The 26,831-nt window shown below is 45.5% G+C and overlaps 2 protein-coding genes across 4 annotated transcripts in view; both read right to left on the reverse strand.

The window, feature by feature from the left end:
* Positions 1-26,831, reverse strand: part of LOC146206159 (NEDD8 ultimate buster 1-like) — a 53,286-nt gene that overhangs the window by 21,458 nt on the left and 4,997 nt on the right. For all 3 annotated transcript variants that reach the window (XM_084590792.1, XM_084590791.1, XM_084590790.1), the window contains 3 exons: positions 24,759-24,945; positions 15,884-16,070; positions 6,129-6,287 (listed from right to left, as the gene is read on the reverse strand). In XM_084590792.1, the coding sequence (XP_084446918.1) occupies positions 6,129-6,287; positions 15,884-16,070; positions 24,759-24,945 (533 nt within the window). The remainder of the gene's footprint in view (positions 1-6,128; positions 6,288-15,883; positions 16,071-24,758; positions 24,946-26,831) is intronic.
* LOC146206160 (uncharacterized) lies at positions 20,134-21,974 on the reverse strand. Its single transcript, XM_084590788.1, has one exon. It carries the CDS (start codon positions 21,622-21,624, stop codon positions 20,371-20,373), a length of 1,254 nt encoding a protein of 417 aa, XP_084446914.1. The 5' UTR covers positions 21,625-21,974; the 3' UTR covers positions 20,134-20,370.

The following is a 26,831-nucleotide window of genomic DNA, read 5'->3' on the forward strand; positions in this document are numbered from 1 at the left end:
CATTTTTGGAAGCACTCCTGATTAGATGAACTTCTGATAAGACGAACAATTTTCATGGTCCCTTGGAGTTCGTCTTAAAGGGAGTCTACTGTATAGTGATTAGATTTTCCTTTTTCCTTTTTCAATATTGTTATAAGTTGACTGCACTGTAGTCAATGGTTTGATGGCATATCGTCATGCCAGGAATCGTGGTTGAACTTCAACCAAGATGTTTCTTTGGAGGAAACAAGTTCATTCCAATAAGCAGGTGTGACCATCAGATTTCAGGTGCAGCCAACGACATGTAGTGCATTGCAGAACTTGTGCATCAGAAAAGCTTTCAGTTGGCAGTTGTTCTGCTGAGTCCAGGGAAGTATTCTTGGCTGTCAGCACCCCAGTGCTACACTTAGAAATGGCTTTTCGTAACAGCCTGGGAAAAGCTTTCTTCCCTCTTCACATCAGAAAGCTAACTTGCCGTCTTTGGTTCTGTCAAGGACCCCTCACTGGAAGAAGCTCATTATTGTTCATTAAAAAGAAAAAAGGAATCAAGACGCATTTGTTTTTGCATACTTCGTACTGTTTAAGAAGCCCTTCCATTCCTCAAATCCATGTTGTTTTATGATATGATTACTAATATTGAATGTCACTGCTGAGCACTGCACTGCAGAACACACAAAGGTGATGGTGAGCATTGTCAAGCCGCCATCACAAGGCCTTTTCTCCCTTCACCTCAAACATGTACATGGTATGATGTTTGGAATAAAATTGTACAATACAATAGGCTTCCAAAGCACCGTCAAGCGGCGCTGCTGCTCCTGACAGGCAGCGCCATCTCCGACAGAAAAATAGAAACTGGGGATACACACGGCGGCACCACCTAGGCATCCCGTGCAAGTTTTCTCCTTTCGCTCGCTCGCTTCCGTGCACGTGCAGACGTCTCGCGCTGCTTTGTCGCACGGGCACACACTGGACGCCGCCGGCGCAGCTCGCTGCCTTCACGGCGTGCGCTTTCTCTCGCACAAGCAAGCGCCTTGACGCACCCCCCCAGGCGCACCGCGACATGCCACCTGTATTCAGTCTTGATTGGGCAACCTGACGCGTATTTTTATGAAGGATACTTAATTATAGGCGGGAAACTTTTTATTCACGTCTGCACTGTAGAGCAGATAACAGACGGGGATGAGTAAATATTGATTGTGAATGCGTCCCACGTTAGCAAAAACGTAGGAAGTGCATCTCGAGGTAAGTCCGCTATGTAATTATATTGTCGTATATAATATGTTTAAAAACTGCTAAAGTATCAGCAGTACTGTGAAATAAAGTGGCCCGCTCGTTGACCATCGTTTTGGCCTGTAGCATGCGATCTATATACGAATGTTTTTTATTATTACGGCGTTACCAAAGAAAATTTTGCAGCAGAAGAATAAGTCTATAGTCCCAAGGAGGTGTTTCTTCAAAGACAAGAACGCTAGCAATCTCATAAGCACATGCATACTTCGTGCGCTGCACGCGACGTAACCGGCTTGCTGGCTCGAAAGGCAGGTGAAATCCAAGCTTGTACTACATTGTGTTTTATTTAGATTCTTATTAAATGGTTGTGCTTCATTTATGATAATATTTGGTCTGCACTCACGAACCCTGTGACGCGAATGGGGTGCTCTGTGCGAGTAGTGTCAGTCGAGCCATAGCTAGGATCACTTTTGTACTGCATTTCCGACATATCTTCGTTATTAATAATATTAATTGGTGCACTTATTGGCCAATTTGCGAAAATCTGTAAAAGCGTCTCAGCAAGGCATGTTTTCCAACGCCGCCCCCACCCCCGAAAAAAAAAAAGGGGGCCTCGTTCCTAGATATTTTCTTGGTCAATCTAAAAATGAAAAGGCAGCTGTGGACACTTAGGGCACATTCACACATCAATCTCAATTGCAGACATTGTATCTGTTGATTTGGTTGCTTTCAGAGCCCTCACAAAGCAGGGAGAGAGCACAGAAAATCGGCAAAACTAGACACGCGGGGACTGAAGAGCAGGATAATCTTCCATCCTCTTCACTTTTTATGCATGGTGTTAAACCACTGTACTTTTTTGATGCCTCTCCAAGCCGTCTTTGTCAACTGTCAACATTTCTGAGTTTACGAAGAAAGGGGAAATCGGCTCTTTTCGTTTCCACAAAGAATGCGAGACTTCTCAGAACGCTGTCATGTGGTTGGAAAACAGGTCTTGTGGACACTCTTGCAAAGGAATCTGCAAAGTTTCACACGTGAAGCTCGTCTTTTGGTGCTTCGCCTACTATTGTTTCCCACGAACAAACGCTACTTATTACATCCGTTTCGCATCAGCGGAAGCGTTTTTGTATCGCCAAATAACCACCAGGCGCAACGCGATCGCCGTGCATGCACAGGAAGCTAGTGGAGCGTCTGCTCCGGCGAAGCCCCACCGTTTCACATTTCGCCACCACGCTAGGAATGCGGTGCTGCCGCCACGCGGCGAAACTTGAACTTTGGTTTCCTATAGTAAGGAGTGGTTCTTTTTCTTCTTAACTGTACGGGGTGGTTATTCCTCCGTTCTTCCTTCCAGCGAAGTACTGCGTCAGTAGAAAGTCTTGCAGGAAAGACAGGGGACTCTTGCCGAGCACCAATATATAGGTTTTATATACAAAGATGATGATTTACAATGGGTATATTCATGACAGCATGATGTCCCACCGGCCGCCCCGTGAACCTCCTCCACAGCTACTAGAGAGAACGATCTGCGTGTCTGGCTCCGGTCGAGACCAAAATCTATCTGTTGCGATGGTGGTAGAGCATCGCGCCCCACACTCTCCCCCCACGTGGAAAAAAAAAAAACATTAATTGTTCCTAAGCCGCAAGCAGGAGGAGTTTCGTCAAACCAGGCAGGTCTACAGCATGTTTTTGCTCTCTCCCTAAAAGGCCCGGGCTGCTAGCAAATGGGCGCGCAGACACTGGGCGTTGTCTGTACTGTGCCACGCCGCGGGGCACCGGCCCTGTCGAGGAAGAAATGCCTTCGCTAACTGCAAGTGTGCTCTTCACAAGCTCAACTCTTTAAAGAAAGCCGCGAAGCGCAAACGTTACTTTCTCTTCTCCCTGAATCAGACATGTAGGTGACCTGCACTCGGCCACAGAGGATGCTTTTTTCCCGCAATCCACAACCGGGTGGAAACGCGACCGTCAACTGATAAGGGAGACCTTGTTCACTTTGGTTGAAAAAAGAAAAAAAGAAAAGAGTACAGAAACGAGCGCCGTCCGGACAAAAGAGCCCGATGCCTTCGCCGTGCGTAGAGCGGCTGTTTCAGTGGTTAGTACGACGCCGGTTAAAATGTAAAGAGGCAAATGAATGGCGCCAATCTTTACAACAATCACACTCATCATTTGCTGCAATGCGTAAGATGTGGCAAGACCTCAGTTCTCGAAGAAGCGCAAGATCAGTGCGAGCTGAAAATTCATGCATTTAACAGTCTATCTCAAGAACAAAGCACACGGAATACGTGTGTAATTTCGATGGTCTGCAGGAGGGGCCAGTAATTTATTTAATAAGCAGCACAAATCTCAGTTCAGTCACGCTGCAAGTAATATAAATATCAATAGTTTAAGGCTTTCTACTTTCTGCAGCAGAAAACATTAGTTCCGCAAACTGAAAATAAAGAGTTCACACAATTCAGAGGGAGACATCAAACAATGTAGGTACCTAGCATTATAGCCCGAACAAGTGTAAATGTGTTTCTCCCCAAGCTTTTCTTGGTAGCTAAAGTGACCTTCACCACTAAGCTTGAGACTCATGAGGACAAGCTCTTAGGAAAAGGAGGGAGGCAAGCCTTCAGGAAAGATGCATGGCATGCCAGTGCAAAGGAGAAATATAGAAAGAAGGGGCTGCAAGTCAATGAGAAAGAGTTGAGTGGAGTATGGAGAGCGAGGAAGCGAACACGGATGCAGGACCTAGCAGATCAAAACACTTTTATTTACTTATATTTATTTACTATCTATTTACTCCATACTGAAGAGCTTGCACAGGCCCAAGCTTGGTGGAAAATACAATACAAATAAAAAATGAATCAATCAATGCAAGCAGGCAGCAAAGAGTCATTCCAGTCATTATAAGTTCAGGAAAAAAGCAAAATCTTGAATATATCCAGCTGTACAAAATAAGGCGTTAGTGAATTCGGATGATTGTATACGGTAAGTCTAGGTGTTGAACGAGACTGATAGGATAATGAGTTAATTGCTAGATCTCCATTAAAATGATGGAAAGTAACAGCAACTGCACCCTCTAAGACATTTAATATTTTGCTCAGCAAAACGGGTCTCAAACAACGCATGCATATTCAAGTTTAGCTCTAATTAGTGAACAATAAGCAAGCAATTTTATGTCAGATAGAGAATTTTTAAGTTTGCCGCAAAAAAATTAATTTATGCACAGCCAAAGAACAGATATCAGCAATGTGTAAATTCCATGATAAATTATTAGCAATTCTGATGCCCAAATACCGTATAAACGAAATGTAGGTCAAGCCTTTTTCTTGAAAAACGCAAACTTCTGTCACCCCTCTGGCAAAATGTGGCGTGCCTGCTCGTGAACAGACAGCCAAAACCATATTGACATCCTGCAGTTCCTAGCATATTTTTTTCCGTCCATGGCATATTTGTCTTCATGTGCGCTCTTCCGTTCCACATACTATAGTATATAATACCTTTTTAGCAATAAATAATGGCATGTGGAAGCAGTGTACAGCTGCTTTCCCCAAAAAGTTGGTGTTGAGTGAAGTGAATGGCAATATGACCGCTCGCTCAACGACAATTGGGCATTAAAAAAAAAAGATGGTGCAGTGGCATGGACAAGCTCAGCTGTTCATGTGCAATATCTAAAGAAATACTGCCTAAGCAAAATGCTTGATGGAACTAGATTCATTGTTATATTCAGCTTTCTTTCACTTCAAGGTAAGGGGGTAGACCTATATATGGTTTATATGGTACTCATATTGCTTTCTTCCCGCAAAGGCGACAAACGTAACGTGTAACTAACGAATAATGGAGCTTTTGGACAAGAAAAGTGAAGAAACACCTACTTTTAGTGTTAACTAGCATTCTCTAGATTTTGCACCAATAAAAAATGGCAAACAAGAGAACCATTTAAATCGACTTGATAGTTTGTAAAAGTGATTTTACAAACAAGCGTATAATCATCGGCAAACAATCTCATTGGCACAGTGAAACTAGTATCTTTTATGTAAAGTAAAAAAATTACAAGGGTTCAACACTGCTGAACCAAATATTGAGCGAAAGCATTATCTGCGGGTGACCGAGCGTTCTTATCTTTTTCTTCTTCCTCAACCCACATATAAAGCCCCGCTTTAACCAAGCCGTATGAACGTGCCTTAGTGGCCTATAGGTGTAACGTGAATGCCAGGGTCCTAGCAGGCCGATTCTGACATAACCGTCCCATGTGAAATGAGAGACCCAAGTCGGCAGCTCCTGCCAGCCCACGTAGGGTGTGACGTCACAGCGTCACGTGGGTAAAACGTGGCTACCAGTCGCGCTACGCTGAAGGCTGGTAGCCTAAAATAGTATTGCTTTCGCAATAAAAAAGCAATGATCCTAGGACACTTCCTCAAGGGTCTCCTGGGTTGACCGAAAAAGCCTGATTGTTGATTATTAATTGCTACGAATTGGTGACAATTGCTTAGTTATCCACGTAATCAAATTTTCTTTACTTGCTATTATTTACATATACTGCTACCCCTTTTTGGGTTATGGCAGGATTGGGGAACAATGAATAACAATAAAAATGCTTGTTGGCAACATTCGGAAGACAGAGCATGCTAACAAAGCAGAGACCTAAACTGGCGGCATAAACGGTTATGCTAGAGAAATCAACTTTCTTAGATATGAGACAGTTGGTAAACTGCGCTAGTACGCTGCGGAGTGAGCCCAAACAATTGCCGGTCCGGCGTGAGTTGATCCCAACGTGGCCACAGCAACCCACCCCCCCAATCAATCATCATCAACAGTAGGAGAATCGGTGTCGGCTGCCTGAAGCTAGCAGTTAGCTCAGCATGAACTTGCAGTTCATGGCTGGTTCAATCACGTCCACAAGTTTTCACATGGAATACAAGTTATTTCAAAACAGGACCTACCTGTGCCAACTTTGCATCATCAAGTTTGAGCCGGGAAATTAGAGCAGCTGCTTTTTGCAAATACTGCCTTGCCTCAACATAATGTCCCTGGTGAAAGGCTACAATGCCTTGCAGGAGGTGTAGGCGGCTGAAGAGGGCGGCTTCCTTATTTGTGTTTCCCTGAAACACGACATCAAGCAATGACAAACGGTAGCGGGCAAGAACACATCGACTACAGCAACTTCAATAATAGAGATAACACTAATCACATTTAAGGTTCGCACATCAAGGTGGACTTGGCCAGAAGCTTATGTTTGTGTATGCAGTTTGCGTTATAACCAGCGTGGGTCTTGACTTGAGAGCTGTGATTCAACAAATCGGTTATGCGCTTGTTTATACTTCCACTCCTCCCATCACGTCATCTATCATGCCCATTTCTCTTTCCCTCCACCAGTGCAGAGTAGCAGGCCGATGTATCATCAGTCAGGCCGACCTCTCAGAATTTACAGGCAAACAAACCTCCCTCCCCGTCTCACTCACATTAAGTGCACTGCCTTCCAGAGTTTATTCTAAAATGTCATCAGAGGACAGGATATTTTCTGGAGTTCGGAGCAAGAAACTTGGATTAATACACTATATCTACTCTATGTAAGAATGTGATCTTTGGGGTCTTAAAATGCAAAGGCTTTATTGCTTTCAGAATAATGCTGTCAACAACACAAACATTTAAGGAGATGTTGCCACCAGATCATTCTTAAAATCAATATTCCCAATAATACCAGACTTGCCACTCTTTACAGCTTAGTACCATATAGATGTGCATATTTTTCAAAGCAACAGTCAAAATGCACTGCTTTCCAGCAAGCACGCAAAATGGTTCAAAGGTCATTCACCATACGAATTGAACATGGGAAGGCATGTTTTTCCCAAAGTGCAATAAAGCCAGACTATCATGCATCCCTGAGACATGTTAGGGAAACAATTTTTTTCTGATACTTAAGAAGCTGATAATTCCTGTTCGAAATGTTTAACTTAAGGCTCTCTGCAGAAATCTGGCTAAAACAAGACTTTGTGGGTGGGGAAGGAATCAGAAAGTGTTCCCATTATTTTATTGTTAAAAATTAAGCAGAGACCAAAACAAATTGCTGCAGGATGCAATATAATCCACCCCAATTTCATTCAACCATTACATCCAGTGGCTCTGAACAAGCCAACAGGCACACAGAATATTTTAAACTTAAACTTTAAGCTTTTCGAATAAATTCAAAGCCATGATGGCATGGGTTAATTCTAAATTAAAGCCAAAATCCCGAGCAATAAATATGTCCCTTAGAGTTCCACTATTTTCGTTTCAGTTGATATGTTTCCCAATGATAAAATTTCGCAGTTCAGAATGTGAACAAACTGTGGCCGTTAAAATAAGTTTAGCTGCTAGTTGCATGTGCACACAAGTGAGCTGGACCTGGGGGCACGCAGCATCAAAGTGCTCTAATGCAACGACAGTCGCCTGCCATGATGACCCTGCAGCGGCCTTGGTGCAAAAAGACAAAGCATAAAAAAAAAAAAAAAACGCTCTAGCATATGAGCATGCAGTTCCTGTGAAAATATGGCATGTAGACAAGTACCGTATTTACACGATTGTAAGTCGACGCCCCCAAATCGGGAAGTCCAAAAAAAAAAAAAAAATGAAGAAGAAGACATACTAGCATTACAAAACGAAAATTTATTGCATTGTCTAGTAGCGAACTAATCATCCTCACTGGATGTGCTGTTGTCATTATCGCTGCTGTGGTCCCACAGCACATCGTCTTCATGTGAAATTCCACACTTTGCAAATGACCGCATCATGACATCGCCTGGTACAGCCGTCCATGCCGAAAGCACCCACCCGCACACGACCACCAGGGAGGCTCTTTTGACGTGCCCAGTTGGCATAAGTTCGCGGCCTTCCGCTGCCAGCCACTCATATTCACGGCGTAGCAAATCCTTGAAGGGCTTGAACGTCTAGGGGTTGCAGCTGCCCCGTCAAACCGCCAGGAATCACAAGCATGTCTGTATGCTCCTTCCGCAGCTCTGCTTTCACCTTGTCGGTAAGATGACCTCTGAAGGAATCAAGCACAAGAAGGTAGGGGATGTGACTTCTAAGTGATGCCCCCGGCCTCAGAAGCCACACCAGAAGACGGTACTACTCCACCACCATGTCCTCGGTCATGTAACCTTTCTCGTTCACGCGCACAACACCTTTCGGGAAGGCTTCTGACGGCATTGTCTTTCTTTTAAAGACAATGTATAGACGAGCTTCGTGCCATCCGCCAAACATGACAACATGATGGTGAACCGCAGCTTCTCATTTCTTGTTGTGAGGAGTTTCATCTGGTGGGCGGCTTCCTTCGTGTTCACCGTCGTGTTGTTCGTCATATCAAGTATACGGGGGTTTGATCAGCATTGCCGATCTGGCTGAGCAAGTACTGTCGCGAGTCTCCAAGTTTGAGAAAGTGCCTATGGAAAGCAAGAACTTTCTCTTTGTATGCGGCAGGCAGCTTCTGGCACACGCTTGTATGCCGACGAAGAGAAAAGCCAGCCCTCTTCATAAATTTAGATGCCCATGCCCTGCTGGCGTTGAAGTCTGTCCTTGGAATCCCTGCTTCCGCAGCGAAGATACGGGCTTGTTGTGTGACCATTTCACATGTCACTGGAAGGAACCAATCCTGTCTCTCAGTAACATAAGCCGCAAGCTTGGGCTCCAGCTACGGGAAACCTCCAGACTTCGGCCCGCAGAAACCTCTTCGCTTAGCATCTCAGCTGAAAGTCTTGCCTTGCTGCCGTTGCTGCTCCCGCACCACTCGTTCAGATACGTCAAATTTTCGGCCTGCCGAGCAGTTGTTAGTCTCTTCTGCATAAATAATCACCACCCTCTTGAAAGCTGCCGTGAATGAGCGCCGCATGCTTTTCGGAGCAAGAGAACTTATGACGATGCAGTCTGTGGCCGGCAATGAATTCAGAAATACGAAGAACCAAAGAACAAGGAATGATGCCTAATTCGTTCAACACCACGTGATCAGCCGGCTCTTTCGTCAACCATAGACACTCCCGGAAGAGCCGCCGCAGCCTCCGCTTATTGGAACAGCGGCCCTTCCATCAACTATCGACACTCCCGTGAGTGCGGCATACGTTACGGTATAGACAAGCGTCAGCCCGTGACGTCAGTGAAGATGCGGCGGCGCTGGCTACAGCAGTGTCTTTCGTGGTGTAGGCAAAAGCTCAGGTCGCCTGCATTGGACGCGCAGCGCTTGCTGTGTTTCGGGCATAATTCCCAATATTCCTGCATGCTGTGGTTTGGTTGGTGGCACCACGAGGCACAAAAGGAAAATAGCACCTGTTTTCACATGTTTCTTGCGGTCAGAAAAGTATGAGAGCGATGGGCAGCAGCGTTGAGCGAAACAAGTAGACTTTTCGGCGACGAATTGCCTTCGCGGCTAACGTGCGTTGCACGTCTGCACTGAAATTTGATCAGTTTGTTTGCAACTCTTAATAGTCGTGACTGCTTTTCGGTCTCACGATGAAAAGCGCAATAACAAATGCCTGCAGCTCGTGCACGTTTTGTTATATATATATCAAGTTAAGAAGTCGCACTGTGAGTTACATATGTGCTTGTGCATATGTTCGTACAGAAAATGTCACAAAAGTTGCTGGGGAGGTAACTGCTGTTAGTTTAAGCACTCACTCCAGCGCGATATTGCAAAACAGGTCTTGTGAAGTAGTTTTCTCTGATATCACTTTCGCGAGTTTCAACAAGTGACTCTACCGGCCCTATAAAAAGCAAGTAAATATTGTTAGGATCCGGACAAGTTCACGCAGCGTCATTTCTCAACACTTTCTTCTTGAAGGTCATCAAGATTTCGACGAACGAATGAAATATCCACGTACAACGTAGCTCTGATTAAGCAGGATATATTTAAGTATGCTATATATGGTATACATGGAATTTAATGTCACAAAGAGTAATCCGCTATGAGGGTGCTAAATAATCAGATAAGATGACGAACTTTTGAATAAACAGTTTAAGAGTATATTACAAAAAAGCTTAACAGATTGTGCAAATTTTGCTGCAAGCGGTCGTGGAGAACGTTGCATTTCTGTTCAAGGTCCTTTCAAAAAAAAAAAAAAAAAAAAAAAAAAAAAAAAAATACGGGCTTTCATGTACATATTAACCTGTGAATGACCTTAGCTACGTCTGCACGATGAAACAGACGTCAAACGTCTTTTTATTGAGCGGAATAACATATATTGGCAGAGCACACCACAGGCGAATATACTAGAAATAATTAAAAGATTGAGTTCTTATTCAGTAAAATTCTGACTTAAGTTGCCAGTACACTGAGCTAGAAATATGATTTCTAGTTGACGCTAGTTGTCGGCAATATATTGTTTTTTAGTGTGGGGTGCTTGGAGTATCAGAAAGCCCGTTAAGAGTTGCCATATGAAAAACACACTTCCACTCATTCATTCGTCGTCGTCCTTGCATGCGCTAGCAGTAGGCACGGGAGTTGAACAATGATGCCTGTTAGTTTTTCATATACATTGCGCTTTCTAGTTTACATTTAACTCAGTCACTACAGTCGCCCACCGTAGCCGCACGCTGCTAAGGCCACGGAGAAGGAAGCCAATTCAGCGCTCTTCGCCAGGTAATTCCAGAAGTAATCGGCTGATAAACTGCCTACACCCCATGTCGCTGCCGATCGCAGCGCCACCTTTGTTTACAAACATGATGCTTGTCTATAGACAGAAGGGATTTATTAACGCGGTGTGTGCAGTGAAAGTTGAAAAAAAAAAAAATGAAAAAGCCTGTTATAGAAGCGTGCAGAATTGCTGAATGCAACGCCTACAGTCGTGTAGTAAACACAAACTTGTAACCCCGCCGTAGCGTCCGTGATGTATTGTTTTTCATACTTTTATTGGCAATGCATACGATTCTAAGCCGACCCCCCAACTTCAGATTTTTAAATTTGAAAAAAAGGTCGACTTACAATCGTGTAGATACGATAATACAGCGGCTTATTCCAAGTGCCTTGGGACAAAGGGGCAAAGCATCTCAGAACTACATGAATGTGCGTTTGCATACAAGCAGTACAGGTCTGGGAATGCAAACAAGGTTGTAACAGTTAACTGTACAACAGCTTCCCCAGAGTGCATTGGTGTGAAGTGGCAAAGCATCCATAAATAGCATCCATATAGTCATTGCCATAAATGAACCAGGTGTTTTGCAAGGTTCCTTTCCCGCCAACAACATTAAGAACCCCTAATTTCGTGGCTTTTAGACAAGGAGTTGATAAGAACTCCTGCCTTGGACTTTAATCAAGACTCTTACGTAGTGGAAATGTCTAAACACCTTTGTACCTCATTCAACAGTTACATTTTTCATAACTGGTGGTTTTGGATCATATATTTTCCAGCATAATAACAATCTTTTCTCACATTCTTTTTAAAATGTATCAATGAGGTTTTACTGTGATACAGATGACCCTTATCAGCCACCACGCCCAAAAATGTATTGCTTTTGTTATAGCGAGCAACCTAGCCATATAGTAGGAGTTCAAAAAAATGTTTCGTCAACATAATAGCATCAACTGTGGTGGACATTTTGAAGAAAGGAAAGACTGCTGAACCAGTGGAATGGCTGATGCCAGATAGTTAACTACAGTAGAACCTCTGTGATACAAATCTCACGGGGTCGCGAAAAAATTCGCATCATCCGAACGTTCATATCATCAAAACGAACGAAAATAAGGATGCAGAAGCATAGGAAAGGCAGTCAAGCATATCTGTTTACGTCCGAGAAGGTTTATTACGGTCGCGCGGTCATAGCTTGCCACTCGCGGCGCACACAGCACGACAGGCAATCGCTACGTCGGCGATGCGCGGGCCGCGTGCCCCCGCGGAATGTATAGCAAGCACGACAAGAGATGGCGATGTGTCAGCCGCGCGGCGCCGCAGACTGCTCGCGATGCGTACAGCGCGACTAGCGGTCGCGAAGTCTACGATGTGCGACCCGTGCACACGCGCCGCCGTGTGCGCCGCCTACTACTACTCACGACCGCACACCGCTGCAAACTTTTTGCGCCGTGGAAAACGATCGCGATGCTGGCGATGCGCGGTCCACCCGCTTTCGCATACTTTTTGCGGCCCATACAACATGACTAGAGATGGCGACATTCGGGCACCGCAAACTGCTCGCGGATCGCGATCGCAGAGCCAGCGATGTCCGGTCTGTGCGCACTCACCGCGTATGGCGCCGCAAGCTACGCCGATTGCGACGTCTGCGGTTTGTGGGTCACGCACCGCTGAAAGGTTCTCGCGGCGTGAGCCAGATCGTGACGTCGACAAAGTGCGGATCACGCGTCACTGCAAACTGCTCGTGATTCGTACGTACAGCGCAACTGGCGATCGCGAACTCAACGATGTGCGGGCAGTGCATAGTGCTCAAGGTTGTGGTAGCAGTTCGCACTTTCATATTATCCTTAGTGGCGCGGGACAGTGTTCAGACCATCAGAAATATTGCACATTGTACACAATGCACTCTGGCCAAGGAATTCCACGAATTCGTATCATCCCGAAATTTGTATGAACCGAATTCCTATCACAGAGATTTTACTGTACATATAGGCACCTCAGTGTAATTCAGGGGTTTGTAGTTGCCTGTGACTGACAGCATCAAAATTTAAGATTTAAAAAAACGAGATTGTCCTTGGTGCTGCAGTGCAAGAAAATCTGCTCTCTGGATGTCTCAAACGAAAACCCCGACACACAGGAGCACAAGTTATCATGCAATGCACACATGGCCTTCAGCCCTGCGGTCTAGTGCCTGCTGTTTCCTTGCCATAAAACTTTGAAGGTGATGAACAGTGTTGCATGGATAACACTACAGTAGACTCGCGATAATTCAAACTCTGATAATTCGTACTTTCGGTTAATTCAAACAAAAATCAAATTTTTGGTTGGTTTCTCATGTTTTCAATGTACTTCAACGCCGCTTAATTCAAACACCGCAATTCGGTTAATTCACACTTTTTGCTTGTCCATACCGGAAAATTATCAATTATCTTTTCCGCCACTGGCGAAAAATCTAACACTACAACAGTGGAAAATGTGAAAATAAGCGCACTATGACTTAAAAAAGAAAAGAAAGTGAAGAAGAGCCTAACAAACAAACGTTCGAAACGAAACAAAAGCCTCCCAAAGGGCGCTGCTCAACCTTTTGTGGCTTGCTAGCCAGTTCAATGAAGAAAATTCGAAATTAAAACAACACTGAACCCTCAAAACTTGTGGAAAAGACTACTGTCTGCCTGCGCTTGTCAAAATTCTCAAAACTGCAGAAAAAAAAAAAAACAGGATGCGAAAATGACACGAGTAGAGTCGGCAGACTGCGAATCATGTGACCACTCGTGCTTTCCTTGGTCGGTTGGCCGCGTCGGTAGCACCCTGTCTCCGAGAGGGAAGTATCGGACGCTCTCTGTGAAAGAAAAATTGGCAGCCATAGAAGAAGTTGAGGCTGGAACGAAGAAGACTGCTGTGGCATTGAAGTATGGGATAACGAAAAGTATGCTGACAGCGATTGTGAAAGCGAAAGACAGCTGCGAAGCAACGCAAGTCGCTTCACTCCTGACAGAAAAAGGCTTAGGGAGTTGGCGCACCCGGAGCTTGAGAAGGCGGTTCTCCTTTGGCTTAAGCGCGCTCGGAGCTCCAACCTACCAGTAAGTGAACCGATATTACAAGAGAAGGCCGAAGAACTGTCCGTGCGCTTTGCAATTGATGATTTCAAGTGTAGTGATGGATGGGTGTCTCGATTCAAGGAGCGACATGGCCTCGCTTTCACAACTAAGTGGAGAAGCGGCAGCGGTGAATGAGGCAGTTACTACAGACAGGCAGCAGACTCGCCTTCAGAGCCTACTGCTTCAATACTCCCAAGCTGATATTTATAATGCCGATGACATGGGACTATTCTTTAAATGCCTGCCTCAGAAAACATTGTGTTGCAAGGGGGAACGTTGTACCGGCGGTAAGCTGAGCAAGGAGCGACTCACAGTCATGGTTTGTGCCAATATGGATGGTAGCCACAAACTTTTGGTTGTGGGCAAATCAAAGCAACTGAGGCGCTTTAAAGGCGTCAAAACTCTACCCGTTTCATATGCAGCAAATTCACATGCGTGGATGACGCAATCTTTGTTTGAAGAGTGGCTGCGGAAACTTGACGTGGTGGTCAAGTGTGAAAAAAGAAGAGCTGATGATTGTTGACAACTGTCCCGTTCACGGTGATGTGGAGGGCTTGGAGACAATTCATCTTGAATTCCTCCCTCCAAACACAACTGCTGTTTTTCAGCCCCTAGATCAGGGGGTGATCAAATGGCTGAAGACCAACTACAGGAAGCTACTCCTTAAGAGGATGCTAATATGCATGGACAATTCCATGTCGTACAGCGTAACATTGTTGTCGTCGGTGGGAATGCTAGCTGACGCATGGAGTGCAGTAACACCAGCAACGATATGGAACTGCTTCCAGCATGCCTTCCGCATACCAGGCCACAGCAGTGATACTTTGCCTGACTGAGCTCAAAATGAAAATGAAGACTGCCTCCAAATGGAGAGCAATGATGCAGGGCTAGTGCTTTCTGCCCTTCAAGCACACAACATAGCTGTTGACCTCAGCGAATTTGCAGCTGCTGACGATAACCTAAGCGTGTGCAGGGAAGACACCCTGGACAACTTGGTAGCTGAGGTGCTGCCAGCACAGCACCGCAGCAAAAGTGAAGATGAGGAATCAGAAAAGCAATCCTCTGTGACAGCAGCACAAGCCTTCAACTACCTTGCCAGGGTCTGGAAATTTCTGACTGCAGCAGAAAATTCTGAAAAAGAACTGGCTGCTCTTACTGGAATCGAGAACTTTGTTCTGAATGCACACTTAAAAAAGAAGCAATCAACAATTAATGATTTCTTTAAACAGTCTAGTCAGCTATAGATTTCCAATAATGTGCACTGTAATCTTGCTCGAGAGTCATATATGCGAGAACTTCCGATAATTCAAACAAAATCGTGGGGTCCCTTCGAGTTTGAATTAATGAGTCTACTGTAGTTCAAGCACTTCCATCACCTTCCTGTGTGCACCACACGTTTTCCTTATTTCACTATAATCACTGTGCATTCCCTGCACTACATGCATATTTGTCTGCACATTTATCCACTAATGCACAGCATGTTTTTGAGGTAGGATATCATGTTAATGATGTTTACATGGAATATGAATGTTTTAAAAGCCCTATGGCTTTCCCAATTTACACTGCACTGGCTCAAACAGCATTATGAAGTCAGGCAAGACCATTGCTCTACAGTGATGCATATGGCTTAATCTCGTTGCAACCAAGTGCACGAGGTGCGCACAAAAAGGTTTGGTTTGATTTATGGGGTTTAAAGTCCCAAAGCGACTCAGGCTACGAGAGACGCCGTAGTGGAGGACTCTGGAAATTTCGACCACCTCGGGTTCTTTAACGTGCACTGACATCGCACAGCACATGGGCGCCTTGCTTTTTGCCTGCATCGAATAGGGGCCGCTGACTCCGGGATTGGATCCCGCATCCTTGGGTGCAGCAGTCAAGCGCCCTAACCACTGCGCCACTGCAGTGGGGCATGTGTACAAAAAGGCTGCAGAGTAACACCGATTCTACAAGCATACCAACGGCAACAAAGAAAGTCATGCAAATTACTGCGTCAAATTTGCAACATGCCTTGATTGCAGAAAGACGCTCCAAATTCTCGCCGTATGAACGACGAAAGCCAGCTTCACATTCCTTCAGTCGTGTGTCTGCGTCGAACAACTGATCCACACTTTGAAGTGTGAGGTAGCACCAGGCAATGTCAAGGCACAGGAGTGCATAGTTGTCCACCTTTCTCAGCAGCTGTGAATTGCAAGTCCTAGAAGAGAGCATTAGCATGTTTAACCTTCCAGACACTACTTTTTACTTCAATACAAAAGAAATGTTTTTCTGCCTACGTGGCACATGCAGGCCTTAAGAGAGAGACAGTTGTTTTCACAGCACAAAATACCAGCTAATTTCTTGCAGGAATGCGCAGAATTTCCCAGAAATGGTCACTGCTCATAGAAATGCAACATAGAAATGCCAATTCTTATGAAGTAAAGACCCAAATAATTGTGGAAACACTTTCCATTTTGAAATTATTGCAAATGGAACTGAAACTGCTGAAAATGCAAGCAAAAAAATGAAGAGAACAAGTCGCGACGGCGTCCCACCACGCCCTACTCCCTGTGCCACTTGAGAACGTCGAATATTCAAGTGAGCGCACCCAGCAAGTCCCAATGAAGTCATCGGCGAGGTTTGCATGCGGGGAATGTCTTGCCCCAACTGGTTGCAAGTTGGTCGCCAGAAGCACTTTTTAAAAATTATTTGTAAATTACAAGCTCCATACAAAGCTTTTAGGTTGACCTGAATACTTACAAAAACCACCCTGCGAGTTTCTTCTATTAGAATATTTACTTAGGCACCGTTTTAGCGTCCGTCAATGCGTACAGTAACACCTTGGTAATTCGGATCGCAAGGGACCGGCAAAAATGTCAGAGTTAACCGAATTCCGGATTATCGAATTTACCATGAAAACAACAGAAGGACATACACATACCTTTATTTCATGAAAAACATTTATTTTATTTGTTATTTTTGTTTGTTTCTTCATCAGAATTTGCACTATTTTTCAGTCCCATCAAGTTGTAGTGCGCATGCTCATTGTCGCATGATCCGACGCAAAATTCCCCAGTACAACGAGAGCCTCGGCGGTCTCTTGCACAGTCCGACATCGGCTGCTCATGACTTTCATCGTCAGAATAATTTCCGTCTTCATCGAGAACTTCCGATAATATGTCGTCATCGATCAGCATGCCAGCGACAGCAACATCGTCGTCGCTTTACTGGAGTGGCGGTCACCATCGTTGTGGAGCGCAACAGGCCCCAAGCACAGTCAAAAAGAGCAACGGGCGCTTATTTTTATGATTCGCGAGCTGTCACCGCCGCATCACAAACCACCGGGACAAAGAAATCAGGCGTGCAGTCACTGCAGCCATCACAGCAACGGGACAGCAGTAGCAGTCATCTGACAGGAAAATACAAAGTCTCGCCGCCTTGACGACGATATACCGTATTTACTCGCATAATGATCGCACCCCTGAATTTTGAGGTCAAAATTCCATTTTTTAAATTCCCCGAGTAATGATCGCACCCCGAACATGGAGTCGTCGCCTGGTGGTTGATCTGCAGTCATCCCGCAGCGAATGCATTCCGACGAGTTCCCAACCTAGTCTAGTAACGGAGTTCCCATGATTCCATGCTTTGCAGCGTTCGCCATTTTGCAATTCGGCAGCGTCGTAGCGTGCTTTGTGTTTTTGTGCAAGTTTACGCCATTTCACCATGGGGCGGTATGCCAGTTACACCGCCGCGTTCAAGCTCAAGGCTGTCGACTATGCACTGGAGCATGGCAACCGCGCTGCTGGTAGGCATTTCGGCGTGGACGAAATGAGGATACGCTATTGGAAGAAGCAGCGCGAGAAGCTGATGGCTACGAACAAGACACGGCGGGCTTTCCGTGGACCTAAAACGGGCAAGTTACCTCGTGTTGAGGAGGCGGTCCTAGAATACGTGAGGGACCTGCGCAAGGATGGTTGTGCAGTGTCATTAGAAATGATACAGACGCAGGCGCGCACAACTGCCAGGAAGCTGGGAATCGCCGCAAAGGATTTCCGCGCTAGCTCCGGTTGGACGACTCGCTTTATGCGACGGAATGGACTTTCCCTGAGGCGGCGGACGTCGTTGTGCCAGCGGCTCCCAGCCGCGTATGAAAGCAAAGTGATAGACTTCCATCACTTCGTCACTAGGCTTCGCGAAAAATGCGGTTACCTCATGTCGCAAATTGGAAACGCCGATCAAACTCCACTGACGTTCGACATGCCCCGGAATACAACTGTGAACGAGAAGGGTGCTCGGAGCGTCCTCGTGAAGACGTCTAGCGCAGAAAAACAGCGATGCACAGTCATGCTTGCTGTGACGGCCGACGGGCGGAAGCTGCCACCATACGTGATCTTCAAACGGAAGACTATTCCGAAGGGAAACTTTCCCCGTGGCATCCATATACGTGCACAGATGAAAGGGTGGATGACTGCAGACCTGATGGTCGACTGGATTAAGACTGTTTGGGGAAGAAGACCAGGAGCATTTCTGCTTCCCTCGCTTCTGGCTTTGGACAGTTTTAGGGGTCACCTTGTGGACAGCGTGCGTGCCAAGCTGAAAGAGCTGCGCACGGACATTGCAGTCATTCCTGGCGGCCTGACTTTGCTGCTGCAGCCTCTCGACGTGTCTTTGAACAAACCGTTCAAGGACAACGTTCGACGACTTTATGCTGAGTGGATGGCGATGGGCCAGCATGATTTGACGCCGAGCGGAAAGATTAAAAGGCCATCCGTGGAGATGCTGTGCTCGTGGATCACAGAAGCGTGGAGCAGTATCCCCGACGAGGTAGTGGCTAAGAGTTTTAAGAAGACAGGCATATCTAACGCTTTGGATGGAACGGAAGATGACTTCCTGTGGGATTGTGAAGATGCTCCCAGCGACGACACTGCCGTTTCCGATGAGTCGTGCAGCAGTGAAAGCGAGGATGGCGAGGATTCAGACTTTGATTAGAGTACTGACGAAAAAAAATAAATGGGCATTGTGCACTCCATGTGATGCTTAATGTGCGTGTTTATTGCGAAGGTAAGCCTTACTCAGCTTTTATTTTTGGTTGTAATCGAGATATATGTTCTAAGACGTCTGACCTGCAACTTGTTTGCGTTTTCGGTGCTAAAAAATTTTTTGTAGAAAATTTACCCCGCGTAATGATCGTACCCCGAAATTTGCGTCAGTATTTTACAAAAAAAAAGTGCGATCATTATGCGAGTAAATACGGTACGAGTTCTCCCTTTGAAGCGCGCGATCACTGGTGCCACTTAGCCACTGCTCACATGATCCGCTATCATCACCTCATTTCGAGCCCTACAGCTTTTTTTTGCTTTTATTATAGTGGCTAGCCGCCGCGGAGTGTAGCAAGCAATCATGCTTGCAGCGGTGGCGCTGTCGTCGACACATCGCGCTCACCCGGCGCACGCGTGCGAGGTAGTTTTGCCAGTTATGTGTTGTTTTTGTGTCGAGAGGCATGTGCTTGACTCTGATGCTTGCACATCATACAAACATGAATAGTTATTCAATCAGCATGCCAAGTCAATTTAAACTGGAGGATAACAAGCTAAGCACTTTACGCAGATGTAGACGCCCAAGCCTCCACCTGAAAACACCGACAAATGGGAAGCTCTTGTCTACAACTTTTGTTCCGAGCTATTTTTACGCGTGAAAGATCAGGACAAGTTTATACATGAATAAGGTGCTGGTATTCTCTCAACTGTGAGCCCGGGTTTCATTAAAAAAAAAGCATGCAGGACAGCACACAAGATTTTATTTCTGTAGCGGAAAAGTAAGTGGGCAAACCCAGCCGCTAAGGGAAGACAAGTGATGTGATACAGCATAAGAGGAGAACAAAAAATTTGCACGCCATGCGTGTAACATCATGTACTCACACAAGTCTCAGTTTAAGGGGAGACACTGGGGTTTGACCTTTTTTCCTTATTTCTTAAGTTACAAGGTTGAAATTTTTATTGCTGATGTAGATTTTTCTGCTGATAACAAATATGTAATTGGATTTTACCTAACTTATATAGATGTGAAGATATTCAATGTGTCATGTTGGACCACCTTGCCCAAAATTAAGGCAACTTGCAATGCAAATACTGGCCTATATTTTACATTTACATGCTCTAGAAGGACCAGGGAATGCAACCATAGCATAGGCATAATTTTAAACCAATCCCCAAAAAAGTTACAGACTTTGGAAATTTCTAGTCTGAAAATGATATTTTCTTGAACCAGATAAATTGGCTGCTATTTATATTTATGCACAAAAATATGTAAATGTATTAGTATGATTGCAGAAAGCATCTCATAAGCTTTCAAATGCAACAAAAATGATGCAAATTGGGCCAGTAGATCTCAAGATATTGTGGGCAAGGGTTGTCAGCGTGGAAAAAAAGTCCATTTTGAGAAAACAAGAAAATAAGTTTTAGAACACCATAAAACTTTATTATGGCCAAAAGCAACCATGGATACGAAAGGGCTGACCTCTAGAATGCACCAGGCATGTAATCACTGTCTTTTACAACTGTGCGCTTTCTTTTCATTGCGCTGCGGAAGCTTTCTGCGCGTGCATGCTTTGCATCAGATGCCACAAGCCGACGCCTATCCTTCTCGGCTGACCTTTCAATGGCTGTAGTGCCATGGTTCACGCTCAGCTGCTGCAAAATGGCTTTGGTAGCGCATTCCTTGCCGGCATTGAATCTAATGACTGCTTCGGCCACAGCAGATTGCACTGCAAACAATGAGGCATGCTTAGTCTTGGGCACCAGGGACCAAATGATGGAATGGAGACTCTCATTTGAGTTTTGGGTCTTTCCCCTTTGGCAGCGCTGCAGCAACTTCTTGTCGGAGAGGCGGATGAAAACAGGCCTCAGTGCAGCTGCGACATACTCTGGCAAATTATAGCGGTGCTTTGGTGGTGGCTCATCTTTAGCCAAAGCCTGGTTATACTTGCACCAGGATTCTTGCCCTTGAGGGCAGAGACTATGGTTTGGCTCTGCATCCGTTGATGTCACATGGCTATATGTAGCAAGCACCGCATTGTGCATTTTGTCAATGTCACCCTGGTGCGTTTTCAGTGCCCAGCCATAGTACATGGTGAGCTTTGTAATGAGCTCACCAGTCAACTTTCCTTTCCCGCTGAGGCTTGGTCCATTTTCTCCCTTCCTTTTATGCACTAGGTTTCTAAGTGCTGTTCCCATCCTCTTGCTGACGTGGTTGGTGCAGTCTTCCTTTTGAATCTGCACATATCCGTACACATTCGCGTCTTGAAGACTGTTGAAGGCGCGGCTGTCACCATCACAAAGCATGGTTACATAGCGCAGTCCATACTTTTCAATTGACCGGCTGAACAGAATCTTGGCTGCTTCAACTTCCATCTCACCTGGTTTGCTGGAGGTGTTTTTCTGGCATTTGTGGCCCGCTTGCCACGCTTCAAAGTTTGGTTCGCCCTCCTTAGGACCAAAGCGGCATCCCAGGCAGAAATTACACAAAACCACAAAATCGAGAACATAGCCCGTAAAAAGCTCAATTACAGTCCCAACACATACATGTGAGGAATGGCCCCGAGTGAGCCACGTTCCATCGAACGACACAGCTATATTTCCCGTGTGTCCAAAGTTCAGGTTTCGGTAGGTAAGTTTCACAGTATCAGCACAGTCAATCATCACTTGTGCGGCAGCGTTCAGAGCAGCAGGGTTTAACTTGCCTTTCAAGTAGTCTTGGTATGTTTTACAGTGCATACCACGCCGCGAAATATTGAGCGCGGAGAAAATGTCATTCAACGCGGTCTGCCCGTTCCCCGTGCTTGCAGCAGCACGCGCGGCGAGAACGTTGACTTCGAAAGGCTTGCAGGTTGCGTTCGTGCCTACCCTAGGCGAGCTCCAAGTGGTTTTCACCTGCCCACAGACTTCACAATTGAGCGCGAGCTTAACAGCAAGCCCAAATTCCAGCTCACCTTTTGCAATGCTTACGGAACCGCCGCACACTTTGCATTTCACGCACTCAAGTAGCTCGTTCACGGAGGTTAGGGTTAGCACAGTGAACGGCGTTCCTGACGCGGGCGCATCTTCGATTGTTGATCCCAAAAGAGACCGCTTTCGCCGAGTGCCTGAAACTGACGAAAGTTCACGCTGTGCCTCCGTTGCGCGATGTTCTAGTTCTGTTCTATCGGCGTCGGACAGAAAAGGCGTGTCTACACGGACGGCTCTCCCGGCTCCGTCGGTTGTTGCAGCATCTTGAGACGACGCCGCAGCAGGGCTCGAAGTGTCGGCGGTCTCCGACGTCGGTGCATCCGGCAGCATTTCGCGTGACTGCTGCCGTTGCGGGCGCGGTTGCCGTCGTTTTTTCTTCTTTCCGAATGCGTGCGCAGTGCGGAACTTTCTATTACCACCAGCCATCGTAGCGTTGTAGCGTGTTCGAGAAAGCTCAATCCAAAATGGCGGACGCGATGGCGTTTTTTTGTATCTTTTTAGCAGACGATTTCGCAGTGTCCAATAGGGAGGCAGGATTCGTAGCACGTGACACAAAAGCGCCAATGCGGTGCGAGTATTCTTTATTTTTTTACTGGCTTGTGGCTCTGCTGTTGCCAGACGCATGCACGGTTTCCCGCTAAAAACGGATAGCAGAGAGCTTTATGCTTCAAACGAAACCAAAATGGTGGCGCTCCGCAGCGGCGTTCTTGTATGGCACGCTTTTGAATTTGACCGTTTTTTCAGTCATTTTCGCGAGGAAAACTGTCACATTGATGACTTTGAAGAGCAATAAGTCAATAAATACTTAACTGACAGTTATAATATTTTATGTATGGGTTCCTCAGAACATCTAGATTCGGAAAAAAAATACTTTGAAAAGTCAATTTTTTGGTCATTTTTCGGCCGCAAACCCCCGTGTCTCCCCTTAAGGTACCGCATTCTCTGCCACTTTACCTGCCTAATTTTGTTTTCTGCTCAAATTTCATTCACTAATAAAGCCCCTGGCTAGTCCCGGATAACTAGAGCACGGGATCAAATAGACAGAGCTAGGCGATTGTTCAATACTGTACTTCTTTTTTTTTTTTTTTTATCTGACCATCATCCTCTATTAATTTTTGTCAAAAAAGCCCTTAAGAATGCTACAATGATTGTCGAGGATATTCTGCGTGCCTTTTCCTCGCTTACAGACCGAGAAAACACAGTATGCAGGGAATGTGGCAGTACAACGCAGGGATTTCATTTCAGTACCAGATACATGTAGTCAATTTCAAGAGTAAAATGGTGACCACTACAGCCTATAGGATAAAAACTCAGGAAATACAGCCACCAGGAAGTACAGTCAATGATCAATGGGCAGAGAACTAATGTTCACTGAGAAAATCCCACAATACATTCCTCATGTAACATGCCTGAGCTTGAGGTGACGCATTTTTTACCTCTTCCCCATCCTTGACTTGTTCTCTGCTTGAGCTATAAAATGAAGCCTTGTGAGAGTATAGAATTTTATGACTGTGTTCGTTACCTTCTTGTTGTGTTTGCCACAGCCAACCATGTTCAGTCTGTTCCTATACGAAGCATGAGATCAAGTCCGTCATGCTGTCTGCTTTTAGCCTGTTGAAGCTAAAACAATGTGTAAATGAGTCCTCCAACTTTGCAATCAGTTCCTGAAGATCTGACGATGGGTACAACAGCCTGCCTTTATCCATCTCCTGCTTTATCTATCTCCTGAATTGCAACCGAGGGCGAAGCAGTGCGTTTGATGCTTGGGGAGTTTTTCCATTGCCATGTTTGCGCTTATGGCACGAGGCTGCACTGCACAAACTAAAGCAAAAATGAAATCATAATATTAGATAGCGCACAAACGCTCAGACAAGCCTCAAAGAACGGCGCGCATAGCCAGTCAACCACAGAAAAGCAATTCGACTGGCGCAGAACGGCGGGAAGAAGAGATCTAAGTTGCAGTGCGCGCGCCACCTGTCGCTAGCATGAATGACTGCGACAGCCTTTCGCATGCGCAGGCCTGCGCGATGCGCTCACCTCCCCATCTAGCCACCATAACTCTGTTTTCGTCTTTGCCGAGCAGCACGCAGACCGACTTGCCTCGCATAGGTTTCCCGTTGCCCGACCGCTGTGGATGCACATCCATGCTGTATCACACGGTAAAGCAGGAAAGTAGGTAGCCCTCATCCTCGGAGTTCTCAGAGCAGATGTGCGGGTAAATGCCTCCGAGATAATGAGCGTCTGCCGCCACTGAATTATACACAGTCTTGCCAGGACCGCGCTGCGAGTTCACCGAATTCCCGTGTTAATGAGATTCGGATAAACGACGTTTTACTGTACTGACACTGCACAATACATGAGTGCCTTGCTTCTTGCCTCCATCAAAAAGCAGCCATCACAGCCAGAATTCGACCTCCTGTCCTTAGGTTCAGCCCCTGAGCATTCCAACCACTGAGCCATAGTGGTGGCGCACATCCATGCTATATCACACGGTAAAGCAGGATGCTTATGCTACCTGTATTTTGATCTTTGGTTTCACTGATTTTATTACAGATTTCACAAGTTAAATATGCGTGCCACCACCCATCTTTTGGTTCAGATACTAAAGAGGCTACACTGCACTGCCATTCACTTCAAAACCGTACCAACCTGTCTTTTTCATAATGTCAAGTTTAAATAGACTGCCAGGAAGATTTTTAAACCTCTCTTTTTTTTTTTTTGCTAATAAATGCATCTTTTGCTGCCAGACAAATCACGTATTTAGGATGAGCCAACCAGAGGATCATTCTTTATAACAAACAGTAGGTGAATGGAATTGTTCTTAGCATTTTTTTGTTTTTTTACACAACCCTCAGTTCATGATGTGTGGTGCAAAACATTGTAGATTTCACACCTCTACCAACCTGAACTCTTTGTCAGCTTCAAGGAGCAGCAACAAAGCCTCACTGTACTTCTTCCGCTTGAGTGCAGTACGACCTTTCTCATGCAACACCATGGCAACCGCCAGTGCCTTCCTTTCTTCGACAGGAAGTGGAATTGGTGTTCCACTTTGGTCAGCAATTTGCATATAATACCTGCTGTCAGGGTCATCTGCAATTAAAGAACAAAATATTGCATAAGAAAAAGTGATGGCATAAACCTTTTAGCCTCAATGCCCTAGCAGTTTATGCCCAGTCTTGGCAAAGTTACTAATTGGCAAGACAAAAGATCTGAACATATAAAACGGTACAAAGTTTGCATGCACATACAAGTACAAAAATATGCCTCATTTAAGTCGGTATCTAGCATAAGCTTCCAAGAAAACAGGTGGCTATCGCTGACAACTATTCTGGCTAGGTTTTCTCTACAATGGTCCTTGCCAAAAAAAAGGAATTAAAAATTTTGTTCAGCAAAATGGAGCACAAGTGATGCTTATGCATGCATTGTGCATGCAGTAAAAATACTACTTCTACTTCTGGTTTATAACACAGCCTGCTCAATGCCACACAACAGAGTGACTGCAAATTTAATTCAATTTATACTGATGCATTTGTGAAATCAGTTACAGTGGACGCGCGCTAAACGAACCCCCATAAACGAAAACACCTCTTAAATGAAACAATTTAAAAAAAAAGTAATTGGTTTCATACACAATCTGTGCAGAGTCGCGCTCGACAATCGAAATCCCATTTTGCTTGCAACTTGGATAAACGAAACCGAAACTGTGCATGAGTCGTCTTTGTTGATGCCAATATCCAGAATCTAATCCAATCCAGTACCTTGCACGCCTTGTTTTTTGTTGTGTGGGCGCCATTTTGCTCTGTTCCGTGACTGTGTTTCGCGACTTCTTTCCGGCGTGTAGTATGGAAGAAGCTGCTAGAAAGCGTCCCCATAATGAGTTGTCTTTAAAAGCCAAAATGAAAATTCTTGATGATGTGAAGTGTGCCAAGGAGTCGAAAACTGCTATCGCGAAAAAGCATGGCGTCCCAAAGTGCATGCTTTCAAGGATTGCGAAGGATCGTGACAAGATTGAAAAAGCATACAACAGCGGCGCTTTCGCCCCCGATAGGAAAAGGATGCGTCTGGCCGAGCATGAGGACCTCGAGAAGGCACTTTTCCTGTGGTTTAAGCGTGCTCGAAGTTCCAATCTTCCAGTGACCGGGCCTATTTTGGAGGAGAAGGCAAGAGACATTGTACTGCAATGGAAATTGAAGACTTCAAATTCAGCGATGGCTGGTTAAGCCGTTTCAAGAAGCGCTACGGCCTTGTTTTCCGCACAATAGCAGGTGAAAATGCCATGGTTGATAACGATGTTTGCTCTGACTGGCAGCAGCAAAAGCTTCAAGACCTACTTGCAATTTACGAGCCGAGCGACGTCTTGAACGTGGACGAAATGGCGCTTTTTTATAAGCTTCTGCCTAACAAGACTCTCAGCTTTAAAGGTGAGAGGTGCACGGGGGGTAAGCACAGTAAGGACTGTGTCACTGTTCTTGTGGGAGCGAACATGGACGGGTCCGAGAAGTTGAAGCTTCTCGTTATCGGGAAAGCAAAGAAACCGCGAGTTTTTAAGGGTGTCAAAAACCTGCGGTTTTATATGAAGCGAATACCAAGGCCTGGATGACGCAGGCCATTTTTGAAACCTGGCTGTGGCAGAGGGACGCAGAGTTTACTAGAAAAGGCAGAAAGGTCGTGTTTTTTGTTGACAATTGCCCCGCGCATGGTGAAGTGCTAGACCCGACTTCAATTCACCTGGAATTCCTTCCCGCGAACACGACAGCCGCACTCCAGCCTATGGACCAGGGCGTGATTCGCAATGTTAAAGTGTTCTTCCATCGCCACGTCCTGAAAAGGATGATGCTGTGTATGGACAGCGGCAAAGAGTACACCGTAGACCTCCTCTCTGTCATCCACATTTTGGCCCACTCGTGGGATGAAGTTACGGCAACAACAATCCAACGTTGCTTTCATCATGCGGGCTTTTCCAAAGCAGTGGCCAC

The sequence above is a fragment of the Amblyomma maculatum genome, chromosome 1 (assembly GCF_055883805.1).
Source record: "Amblyomma maculatum isolate TAMU_Amacu chromosome 1, ASM5588380v1, whole genome shotgun sequence".
NCBI lineage: Eukaryota > Metazoa > Arthropoda > Arachnida > Ixodida > Ixodidae > Amblyomma > Amblyomma maculatum.